This window comes from Jaculus jaculus, chromosome 11 (genome assembly GCF_020740685.1).
Source record: "Jaculus jaculus isolate mJacJac1 chromosome 11, mJacJac1.mat.Y.cur, whole genome shotgun sequence".
Classification (NCBI taxonomy): domain Eukaryota; kingdom Metazoa; phylum Chordata; class Mammalia; order Rodentia; family Dipodidae; genus Jaculus; species Jaculus jaculus.
Window position 1 is genome coordinate 93,964,533 of NC_059112.1, and position 13,029 is coordinate 93,977,561.

General features: G+C 38.4%; 1 protein-coding gene across 7 annotated transcripts in view; it reads right to left on the bottom strand.

The window, feature by feature from the left end:
* The window catches only part of Ptpdc1 (protein tyrosine phosphatase domain containing 1), a 60,678-nt gene that overhangs the window by 18,259 nt on the left and 29,390 nt on the right, over window positions 1-13,029 (bottom strand). For 3 of the 7 annotated variants that reach the window (XM_045129992.1, XM_045129991.1, XM_045129996.1), the window contains exons 2-3: window positions 10,403-10,487; window positions 962-1,133 (exon numbers count right to left, since the gene is read on the bottom strand). In XM_045129992.1, coding sequence (XP_044985927.1) covers window positions 962-1,133; window positions 10,403-10,484 — 254 coding nt within the window. In that variant the 5' untranslated portion in view covers window positions 10,485-10,487. Of the gene's footprint in view, window positions 1-961; window positions 1,134-1,569; window positions 1,799-8,110; window positions 8,160-10,402; window positions 10,488-13,029 lie in introns of those variants that run through there. The other 4 variants (XM_045129994.1, XM_045129993.1, XM_045129995.1 and 1 more) reach the window with 3 other exon arrangements.

The following is a 13,029-nucleotide window of genomic DNA, read 5'->3' on the forward strand; positions in this document are numbered from 1 at the left end:
GTTAGTACAGATGGAGGTGTAATAAAGCAGCAGCAATGGAAAAGGCTTACATTAGACAACAATTAAGCCAAACTATTTATGTGACCTTAAGCCATATTATTAAAAATTTACCTGTCTGACTGTGCATCACAGATGTCTGCCTACTCATACCATTAATGTGACAGTGATAGAGCCAAATAGGTAGCGAATAATGCTGACCATGGACCTTGGAGCTATACCCCTTAGCTGTGCCCAGAAAATCCAGTATGAAAAAGCATAAAATGCAAGTTGGGTAAGCAGGACAACAAATACCTAGTTTAAAAGTGATTCTTGCTATATAAAATAATTCATGAACAGAATTCTTTAAACAATGAATCCCTCACATGAGTTTCAAATATGATTTATCAGCATTTTTTCAGATAAAAAATGTACACCAGACTAGCATATTGTTACTAATAAAAGGCAGTATGCATCAAGAATGGGATTAATTGTACTTACACACCAGAAACAAAGCAAGCATCTTATAGGCTGTCTACTGAACTATCTGCATCACTTCAAGTAAGGCAGACTAAAAGTGTAGTTTTATAAAGATAGCAAAGAACAATGATGTTAAAGCTGACCATACAAAATTTAAGACATACATACATACACTGTAATCTTCTCAAACTTACAGCTAACCATTTTTACTACTTCTAACAATTTTGATATTTAAGAGCTCTCTAATTACCCATCTATTTAAGGTCTTTTACACACATTGTTTAAATTCATTTTAAATCACACCCTTATGGTTTGGCCTTAAGTATCTCCACTTGATAGATGAGAAGCTAAGGATGACGGTGCCAGGATCCCACAGCTGGCCTACGGGCAAAGCCAGGGATGGTGGCAAGAGCCCCTGACCTCAAGCCCACAAGCCCTGCCCACTGATTCTCACGTGTCCTTCTTTCACACTACACAGCTTTGCAAGGCCCACAGCCCTATTTACCAGGATGAGTAAACTCCCTTAATAGCTTGCTCCTGCTCACTCCAGCGGGCTGGGTTCTCATACTTGCACGCTCTACCACCACACGCCATGGAACAGGCCATGTGTCCAGGGATGACATGCCGTAAACGCTCTCCCACTTTTGTGTACTTTGGTGCTGGGCGTTCTGAATTCCCTAGAACACATAAGGAAGGGAAGATTCAAAATCTCACTCTCCCAATGGAATAGTAACATGGGAAACAGCTCCACTGTATTGGGTTTGGAGATGACAAGCTGGTTCTAAATCCCTTTCTTCAAATATTAAAACAGCATCATCACACAATAATGTCCACATATTATACTGGCAATGAAAAGAAGTTTCAAAGCAGATCTTTATCAAGGGGATAAGTTTTGTTCAAAAACTCTATTTTAAATTGAAAAAAACCCACAAAATATTCAAACATTTTATCTTCTCTTATCTATCCATTCAAATTCTTAGTATAACATAGTGAAAAGCAAAATATAGAATTAGCTGTGAATATTTTAAAAGTACAAACACAACACAGCCTATTCACATTCCATAAATTCAGATGCAAAGGTGTAACAATTTATAAGGAGAAAGGGCGCGTTACTTTTTCTCTCAAGGAAAGTTGGGTTCCGCTCCACACGGCTGACAGCGGACACAGCCACCATCACCTGGAGAGAGGATGAAGACAGCAGTTTTGTAGCAGAGCCAGAACCACGCCGGGCCTGTTGTAGCCTCAGGACTGGGTCGGAAGTGGAGTGCCGGCGGCCCTGCAGAAAAGAGCTGAGGAAGTGCACAGCAGCGGAGGGCCTTCGGGTTGCGTCTGGTACCTGCATGGTACTAGGTTCAGGAAGCAAGAGTCGAAGGCAGGGAGAACTCAGCCCTGGCTTGCTCAGTGAAGAAGTGCACTGAGACACAGGCATCGCTCTGTAAGATCTAAGAGCTATTCAGGATAGGCTGACTCGTTTCCATAGTGACCAACAAAGAAACTACTGATTCCCACTTAGATCGGAACAGGCAAAAATCCCACATGAACGGGTTGTATTTGAACAAATTGTTCAAATCTAGGAAAGAATCATATGCATTTGAAAGACGCTGTTCTTCAGTCCACATTATTCTATTTAGTTTCTCATGTACGTCAAAATCTGACTCCTCAAAGAATCACTCCCACAATATTATAATGAATTTAAAAATGTTTTTAAGATGTAAACATTGCCTTTTATATACATTAAAAGTTTTAAATTCTGTTATTCTTTTCATAGCTTGTCTCTTGGTATTTAAAAAAATATATCCTTTCTACTTTTAATTAGAACTGGATAGAGAAAAGTTAATTGTAACACAGAGTTATGTACTGGGTGTCTTACAACATTATGCAAAGATTATTCAATTTTTCATAACCAACTACTTTCCTATATTTTGCTAGAACTACTAAATAAACTATTGGATAGAACAAATACCGATATTTTAAAGCTGATATAGTTAATTTTTTTTTACTTTCAGAGTACAAAAACCCAACTCTTGATTATGCCTTCTGGAAATAACTGAGTCATGAGTGAGTGTAACTATGAGCAACCATGCTTTTCAAAGACCCAAAACTATCATTCTCTGCCTTTTTTCTTTTTCTTTCTTTCTTTTTTTTTTTTTTTTTTTTGCTATGGGGGAAAATAGCTTCAAAGTCTTGGAGGAGGCATATGAATAAAATTCACTGAAGTATCACATTTTTTAAAGGAACTGACTGAGGGGGAGGACGCAGTGTGAGGATAAAGGATATAAAGAAAACAGAAACAGCAACAACTGCAATGCACTCGTTGTCCGCCTCCTCCCTCGTTAATGTCAGGCTGCGCCCGCGCCTTCTCTCTCTGTACAAATGGCACTTCATTGGTGGGGATGGAAAAAAAAAACCACTGCCATGCATGAAGCTGGTTTATCTTAATGATTATGAATGCATAAGCTAGCTCCTTTTAAAATCCCATCCTCATGTCCTCTACAATATATATGTTTGCCAAATAAGGTAGAGACTAAGAAGTCCAATTCACCACCCTGATTGCTACTCCATACAGAAATGGAAAAAGTCTTCACCACCAATCCAAAAAGCACAGCTTCCTTGGAGGAATGACCAGAGGAACATTCTAGGCAAAGTCTTTATGACCTTCAGGAGAACCAGAAGAGACAATTCTACACAGGTCTGCATGAGATGAAAGCACAGAAAATATAGCAAAGGAAAGCAAATGACACCTAATGGCAGGAGGTCCCAAGTGTTCCAGTTGAGGAGTTGTGTGCTTGTTATCTAAGGACAAGGAATCTGAAAAGACAAGTCCCTGTGCCCATGGTGGGCCCAAGAGACATGAGTAAGAAGCCCATCCTGTGGCCTGATAAGGACAGTAGCTATGTGGATGGGAGTCGCTTCAGATGATGGACTACCATAGTGCTGGAGGTGATGCTGGGACTCCAGCTCAAGTGACCAATGAGATCTTGCAGCCAGTTCACATGGAGCCCATGTGTAGTAAGAGAAGCCAGCAGGCTCCATGGCAGGCACATGTATTTAAGGCAACAAGGAGGAGGTGTCAGTCAGTGAGCAATGCCAAAAGAACTGGCATTCAAGGACAGCTACAAAAGGAATTCAAAAGTGGCTCTGCTTCCGACTGTACTCAAAATGCAAAGTAATTTGGTGAGGGGGAGGACTTACTTGCACTAAGCTAAGGAAGTGATGGTTCATATATCACACTGGGAATAATCTTTGCTGTGAAAGCACAAGAACTGGGCTGACCTCAAATAAGCACACAACTGAAATGACCCAACCCACGTTACTCCACAGCAACCCCGCATCAGGACCTAAGGAAGTGCAGCCCGGTATAAGTCAGGCAAATTAGTTGGCTCTTGGCACATCTGCTCAGCATCCTGACAGCAAGGTGCCAAGATTACACCCTGCATCCATCTGGCAGACCAAGTGGAACTGTACCTACCTCTAAGCACATGAGTCTTCCCTTCCCTGTTGTCTGCAGGGCTGCTCCAAAATTATGCCTTGGCAAAACACCAATTCACAGCCAATGCCCTTTTAAAAATTAGTTCTATTTATGTCACAGAAGGCTTTGCAAGAGGGAGGCATACCTCAGTCCCCATTCAACATGCTAGCTGGGTTTACTTTTGCATTTGTCCATATATTTACAGATTTTTTGTTTATTTTTCCATATTTATAATCATGAAATAAATATGTGCTTTCCCTTCCTTTTCTAATCAGTATGGGAATGTTTTCCCATTTTGTTTCTGTCTTCTCATAATTTTTATTCAATGAAAGCAAAATCAATGATTAGTACAAGTGAAGATGAACACAATTCCCTGATACTTTGGCTATTAGACATTTTATTTATTAATTAATTTATTTGAGAAAGAGAGGCAGATAGAGACAAAAAGAGAATAGGTGTGCCAGGGTCTTTAGCCACTGCAAACAAACATCAGACACCTGTGCTCCCTTGTGCATCTGGCTTTTGTGGGTCCTGGGGAATAGAACAAGCACCTTAAGTGTTTAAACACTAAGCCATTTCACCATTTCACCAGCCCATTTCACCAGACTTTTAAAAATAATACATTAAACTTCTTAGGATGAGAACCTTTTTATTTCTGTATTTTTCCTTCAGTGGAATCTTGGGGGTGATCTGACTAGAGAGTAATAGCAATGTTAAAAGCACCTATTTAATTTAGTTGAGTCTTTTCACATTTAAAAACTAAGTAGGAACAAAGAGAAAGAGGGAACATGTTTAGCAACTCAAAAAGGTTTTGTTGAGGATTAGAGAAAAAAGGTCTTGAACTCAGGATAAAGGACACTATATTCTCTCTGACATAAGCTTTTAAGTTAACCTCCTTTGTCCCACAAATTTGAGCATGTTGCTGCAAAATTGCCAAAGAACTTCAAAGGAATTTTTTCTTTTCTTTTCTTTCTTAATACCAAGAATGAGGAAAATCATAAGTTGCATGAGAAGAAACAATCAACAGATATATAACATGTTGAAATTAATCAATAAAGACTATAATTGTAATGTTTCTTTGCAATAATTTTTAAAAGAACTTGAATCTTAGAATACTGTCTGACCATAAGGCAAGCAAACTAGAAAACAGTAACAAAAACAACAGGAAAAAAATCAAAAACTTAGAAATTAAATATTACTTACAAGTAAATCATGAGTTAAAGAGAAAGTCTTTAAAGAAATGACATAACACATAGAACTTAATCCCAATGAAAATGTAACACGTTGAACTGCACGGGATGCTACCACTTAATGCTTATGATAGAACACAGGAAAGGTCTTAATCAATAATCTAAGTTCCAACCCCAGTCACTAAAACAAGAACAAATTAACACAAAGCAAGCATTGGAGGGATAGGATTAAGAGCATAAATCAATTAAATTAAAAATAGGAAAAGTGTTGACAGCTTTTTCCTTGCTTGATGAAGAAATTAATGTATTGATAAACTTCTGGCAAGACTGACAAAAAATTTCTTTCTTAAAAAGAAGACTCTTGGGCTGGAGAGATGGCTCAGTGGTTAAAAGCCCTGACTTACAAAGCCTGTCAGCCCAGGGTTCTATTCCCAATAACCCACATACAGCCAGGAACACAAAGTGGCACATATATCTGGAGTTCACCTGCAGTAGCAAGAGGCCCTGGTGTGCCCATTCTTTCCCTTCTATCTCTTTCACAAATAAATACATTAAAATATTTTAAAGAGGGCTGGAGAGATGACTTAGCATTTATGGCACTTGCCTGAGAAGCCTGAGGACCCAGGTTTGATTCCCTAGTACCCATGTAAACCAGATGCACAAGGTAGCAAATGGATCTGGAGTTCATTTCAGTGGCTAGTGGCCCTGGTGTGCCCATTCTCTCTCTCTCTTCTGCAATGTTAGGCCTGTTGGCAGCCTGATTTAGTGTTGAGTTCTTTGTAACCTCTGGATTTCTGCTTTCTTAGGATTTGACTAATCTTCATGTATGCCCCCACTACTGCAATGTTCTGCATAAGCAAAGAGCTAAGCTGCCATGGACTGAGCCCTCTGAAGCTGTGAACAAAAGTAAATCCTTCCCTTAAGTTTTTTCTCAGGTTTTTTGGTCATAGCAATGCAAACGTATCTAACACATGTGGAAAGTTAAACTATGAACTGAGAATATATATTTGCAAAGTACATCTAAGAAATAACTAACTGTCTATATTACATACTCTTAATACACAACAATGAAAATATACAACAATTCAATTAGAAAGTGGACAAGGGCTAGAGTGATGGCTTAGTGGTTAAGACTCTTGCCTGAGAAACCTAAAGACTCAGGTTCTCCCAAGTATGCATGGAAGTCAGATGCACAAGGTGACGCATGTGTCGAGTTCCTTTGCAGTGGCTAGAGGCCCTGGTGCTCCCATTCTCTTACCCACCCTCTCAAATAAATAAATAAACAATTTTAAAAATAAAAAAAGTAGACAAAAGACATGCATGGACAACAACAACAACAAAAATAAGGAAGACAATAGGGCTGGGGAGATGGCTTAGCGGTTAAGGCATTTGCTTGCAAAGCCAAACGACCCAGGTTTGATTTCCCAGCATCCACGTAAGCTAAATGCACAAGGGGAAACATGCATCTGGAATTCATTTGCAGTGGCTGGAGGCTCTGGCTCGCCCATTCTCTCTCTCTCTCTCCATCTGCCTCTTTCTTTCTCTCTCTCAAATAAATAAATTAAAAAAAATTTTTTTTAAGTAAGACATCACCCTGATGAAAGAATACTGCATCACCTAGGAAATATTTTTGCTAATCAAAATACTGTTTTGACTTGTCTACAAGGACACAATTGGTAACATAAAAATGTGACAAACTGTACAGGGCAAAAAAAAAAAAAATCTAAGTTATTTCCTCACTAATACATTGTAAGGAAAAAGTGACAGCAAAAAAAGTCCAAGTTTAAAGAAGATTTAAGTTGTATAGCAACCAATGGCAATGTATTGACCTTTCATGGATCCTGATATAAGTGATAAAGAGAATTATGCCTATGAGACATAGCTATGAGGTAATTAGTAATTTGAACACTATTTAGATACCTGATATTATATAATTATTTTGGTTATGGTAATGATGATGTGAATATTTAATGAATAAAGTAATATGATGCCTTTAATTTGTTTCATAGTCCTCTGAATGCAGGAAAGTGAGTGGAGATGAGTGACTGAAACTGTTAGTTAGGTAGTAGTGCATATTGGAGGGATGGTTCACATATATACACCTGGATGTTAAACATATGTATATGACATACATAGGGATGGAACATATGGGGGATACCTGGAGATGGTAAATACAACATAAATACATGGGACATGGAGATTTTTATTTTATTCTGCTTACTTTTGTGAATGCCTAAAATACTCTATAATGGTCAATGTTTTTAGTTTTTGTTTTCAAGTAGTAGGATTGATATTTAAATCTAGGTTTGTCACATTACAAAGCTGGTTCTGGATAAATTTTCCATTTTCCTCTAAAAACAAATACTTTATGTACGCTGACATCAAGCTTTCCCCTAATTCACTATCCAGTATGTAAATAATTATTTTACAGTATAAGAAAATGTATTTTCCTAAGATATTCATTATGGACCAGTAATACATTTAAATACAATGCTTTAAAACATTATACACAAAGAGCTTATAGATCACATTTAGTAACAAAACATTTAGTTGCTTAATACATGTTTTAACAATTACAATTTAATTTTTAAAACCAAACATGTAAGTATTTCACTTTATAGCAAAGGGCATTTAAGTGGGTTGCACAAACAGCAAGCAGAACTGTGTGATAAAGACAAAAGAAAATTATAATTAAGCCCAGAACTCAAGACAGTATGCATATACTTCTGTTTAACTGAGGCCTAATTTTATAGAGATCACTGAGTATTAGATTTCTATAAAAACATAGTTATCTGTACCAGCTGGTACCCCTGCTTTGATAATTTGTGATCAATATCTGGTAATTTCCTAAACCACTAATGTAGCTTTCAGGTGATATGTGTGTTACACTTTCTTATAAATAAAGTGAGGCCCAGTAACACTCAAACATGTCAAGGTAAAAATTGGTCCTAGAGACTTTATCCATGAATTTAGTGAGTATTTAATGAGAACCTACCTTCCCCTTGCCCCCAGAGCAAACTACTGAACATGCCGCTGCTCACGCCCCAGCTCTGAGTCACCGAGCCTTTAATTCATAGTTCAAGACACGCAGAGATGGAGGTTTTCTCTTTATGGACAGAGCTTTCTTTGGACTTTTATCAGGGGTATTTCTGAAGTGTACACATATATACAGCCTTGTAAATATTTTTTTATCCTAAAGCCTAATAAAATATAACTTACTACCTTTATAAATGAGATATAGCTTAAGAAATTTAGATAGTAAGTCTATCTTACCCAGATTTTCTCTTAATTAAAAGTTTACTGCATTACTATTATTAATTTTTAAACAAAAATTTAAGGTTAAAAACCAGCTAACCTAGTGGATCGCAACAGAGATAGATAGCCACCTTCCTGGGACTTTTGAAAATATGTAGAGGCTTCTATGGTTGTCACTAGAACTTGGGGACATTAATGGATTTAGCAGGCGAAACCAGAAATTCTAAAAGTCATCAGTGCTCAGCCTCTCCTGTCTAATGAAGAATTTATCCACTATAAAACCAACAGAACCCTTCTTGAGAAACACTAACTAAAAGGAAATATTAAGACAGAAGAAGGAAAAAAATTTGATTTAAACTTGTTGCCAGGGGTATTCCTTAGGGGAAAGTATTCTACAAGGGAAGCAACATTTGTTTTAGAGAGCACTTCTAAGGCCAAGGAAACTGGCAGGAAGGCTGGCACATAAAAGCTGTCCACAAATGGTAGTTACCAGTAGTATCAGTGCTGTTACTGTCAGACACAGCGGACATGAAGGAGGGGCTCTAGGTATCTGGATTGCAGCCATCATCAGAAATGAGACAGTTTCTCTTAACTGGAGAGGGCCCCCTCTAGTGCAGCAACCATTAAGAACACAACCAGCTTTGGGAACTGATTGTCCCAGCAAATACTAAATCAACATAGCTTTAGTTAGAGCCTTCCTCCTCTGCTCTTTCAATTCTAACCCATACTTTGGGAAGAAATCCTGCAAAGTTCCTTATTCAGTAGGACTAAGGAGAACTTGGACAAAATGCAGACTGGACAGTTAGAAAATACCACAGAAGTATTGGTACGAAAAATTACTGGCTAACGCTAGTGGCAGAAAGGCCCATAGTATGCTCTGGATCTTAAAAGCCCCCCGCAGACTCATATGCTAAAGGCTTTGCCATCAATCTCCAGTGCTACTAGAAGGTAGTGGAACCTTTGAGAGGTAGGATCTAGTGAGAGGAGGTTAGGCCACTGTGGGCACATTCTGAACAGGAACATTAAGCTCCTGGCCCCATCCTCTGTCTTTGCTTCCTGGCCACCATGAGGTGAGCAGTTTTCCCTGCTTCTGCCATGATGCTCTGACTCGCCTCATGTCCAAAAGCAAGGGGTCCAACTAGCCATGGACTGAAACCTCTGAAGCCATGAGGCAAAATAAACCTTTTTTTTTTTTCCTCCGAGGTAGGGTCTCACTCAGGCCCAGACTGACCTGGAATTCACTATGGAGTCTCAGGGTGGCCTTGAACTCATGGCGATCCTCCTACCTCTGCCTCCCGAGTGCTGGGATTAAAGGTGTGCGCCACCATGCCCGGCTTAAATAAACCTTTCTTATCAGGTGTTATTTTTTTGTTGTTGTTGTTTTTGTTTTTGAGACAAACCCAAGAGACTGCCCCCCCCCTTTTTTATATGTGTGAGAGAATTGGCACACCAGGCCCTCTAGCCACAGCCTTTTTTTATTTGTTTAATCACAGCAACAGACAGCTAACATAGTCACTAACATTAAAGTGAAATCATGGTATCTCTCAGTCAGAACTTTGGAAGAATGAAGAGCAAGTATGGCAACAGGAGTCTAAGTCACAGCAGGCTTCCTTGCCTGGGTTTCATAGATAGATCCAAACAATGTGGGAAGAGGACAATGGAGAAAGAAAAACACCAGGAGAAGTAGGGCTTCAGTGCTTCTCTAAGTGACACTTGCAAGTAACTGAAGGAAAAAGAAATGGTTGATTCACAAGTAGGCGTATGACGACAGGAACAAATATATAATCTCAGTCTGAAGTAATATTGCAAGAGACTGTTTGCAACATCCCTTCTTAAAAGGTCAAAATCATTATCCAGGGTTTTGAAAAGACATTCTAACAGGCCAAAATGGTGAGGCAGAAATAAAAGATCTTAAGTAATATCTAGATGTGGGATTCTGAAGGGGAGAACAGAGAGTTTTATTTCACATACATTTAAATAACTGCTTTATTAATACAAGTTTGCAGAAACAAGTACATTAAACACATATTACCTTCCATGTCTGTAGCATATTCACTGTTATTTACCAAAGTAGAATATGGTTTTTCATTCTGAGGCAGAACTCCTGCAGCCATGGTCTGTTGGAAAAAGAGAAAAAGATAAGCATAATATGTTAAGACACCTGCTTTCTAAGAAAGCAGACATTAGTCAAGTGACCCTCCATCCCTCCTTCCTAGCTCTACTGGGGACCAAAACCAGGCCTTCACAAATGTTAAGCAAGTATGCTTCCATTGAGCCACACCCCAGTTGCCTAATGATACATGAAAGGTATTTACCTAGTCCAGGTAGGGATGTGCTGTAAATATAAAGATTATGAAGCCTTACTATAAGACATGTGAAATATCTCAATGATATTTTAACACTAAAATTAATTTTCTCTGTTACCTTTATTTTTAATGTTGCTACTAGAAAACCTAAAACTCAATATATGGCCCACAAAAGCTGGATATGGAAAGGATATTACAGAGGAAAATATGACATACTTTTGTGCATTTAAGAGTCTACTGGCAAGATAAGATGTAGACAGAAATAGTGCTACAAGTGCAAAGTGCACAAGACCAGCTCAGACAGGAAGGAAATGCATTTCAACTGGTATAAGGAATACTGTTTACTGTGGATGAGACTCTGAGCAGAACTCCTCTTTCACAACTGAAAAAGAGAGTTAGACTAAGTGATGGTTTACTGTATGTGGTAGTTTGATTCAGGTGTCCCCCATAAACTTAGGTGTTCTGAATGCTAGCTCTCCAACTGATGGATATTTGGGAATTAATGCCTCCTGGAGGGAGTGTATTGTTGGGGATGGGCTTATGGGCTTTATAGCCAGTTTCCCCATGCCAGTGTTTGGCACACCCTCCTGTTGCAGTGGTCCACCTTATGTTGGCCAGGGGGTGATGTCCACCCTCTGCTCATGCCATCCTTTTCCCCTGCTACCGTGGAGCTTTCCCTCAAGCCTGTGAGCCAAAATAAATCTCTTTTTCCCAGAAGCTGCTCTGTTGGGTGATTTCTACCAGCAATGCGAACCGGACTGCAATACTGTATTTATAGATATTAAATTTGTGGCTAACAGTCTCTCTAGCTCATGCTAAATTATAGAGCTAAGTGACTGCTGTGTTGCTCAAACACACAGCTTTCAGTGAGCAAAGTAAAAAAAAAAAAATGTTCTTTTAGTTTTCTGAGATAGTGTCTCCCTTTGCAACCCATGCTGGCCTAGAAACGCCTCCTGCGTAAGCCTGTAGGACACTGGGATCACAGGTGTGAGCCACTATACTCTACTATGCACCTTTTTTGTATGAAAAATGAAAAAAAAAAAAACAGCGTTGGGAATGTAACTCAGTGGTAGACTGTTTATATAGCATGAATGAGGCTCTGAGTCCAGTTTCCAACACCAAAAACAAAACAAAATTAGACACACAAACACACACACACATCCCTAAACAATCATCACACTCCTATCCTAAAAGCAATCATAAATGATCACCATTAACTGTTACTAAGGGCTGAACAAATAAAGAATCACTTTTTTTTTCCTATTAAAAACCCTACAAAGTAGATATTACTCCCTAGTTTAAAGGTATGAGAATCACTGCCGGTTTGGCACACACATGAAATGGGAGAAGTGGCAGACAATCTTATCACTCAGCTTTCAGTTTATCTTGACTGCTCTCCAGCTATAAATGAAAATAAAGGTGGGCTCAAAATTACTGAGCCATCTCCCCAGCCCCTTCGAAGATTTTTTTCTATTTATATATATATATATATATATTTATTTATTTATGTTATTTGCAAGCACAGATAGAGAGAAGAAAGACAGACAGAATGGGTACACCAGGGCCTCCAGCCACTGCAAATGAACTCTAGACACATGTGCCACTTTGTGCACCTGGCTTTACATGGATCCCAGGAAATCAAACTTGGGTGCTTTGGCTTTATAGGCACACTTTAACTGGAAAGCCATCTCTCCAGCCCTAAACTTTTTTTCCTAAATAATAGTTTTGTATTTTTGTCAACAACAAATTTATTTACTTTTACTACTTTTTGGTGGTACTATTAGTTGAATATAAGAAGCAAGTACTCTATAATTTAACTGTACTCTAGTCCCAAGAGATTTACCTGTTTTGTTTTTTTTAATCCAGTTGCAGTATAGCTCAGTGGTAGAGCACTTGCTGAACATGCAGATCCTAGGTCTGCTCCCCAGAATTGTAAAAAATAAATAAATAATTTTTAAAAACCTTATGGACTGAGAGTGAAATTCAGTGGTAGAACACTCTCCTAGCAAGCATGAACCCTTGCTTTGATCCCTAGCACTGATAAAAATAAACAAAAATAAAATGAATCCAAATGCTTGTAATGTTCATAAAATTTCTAACATGTTTACTTATAATTGTTATAACTGAAGGGCTGAACCTTTACATTGAATCACTTGCTAATGCTGTACATTCCTGAATTTAAACCTTCACAAAAAAAGAAAACACTGCCAATCTCTGATTTCTGAGCCCAATTTTTCTACTGACATGTATATGCTCAGGTACATGATTCCACAGCAAGGAAAAAAAAAAAAAAAACTATTAAGGAGAGATTTTCTTTTCTTTTTGAGATGAAATTTCTCAGTGTAGTGGATTT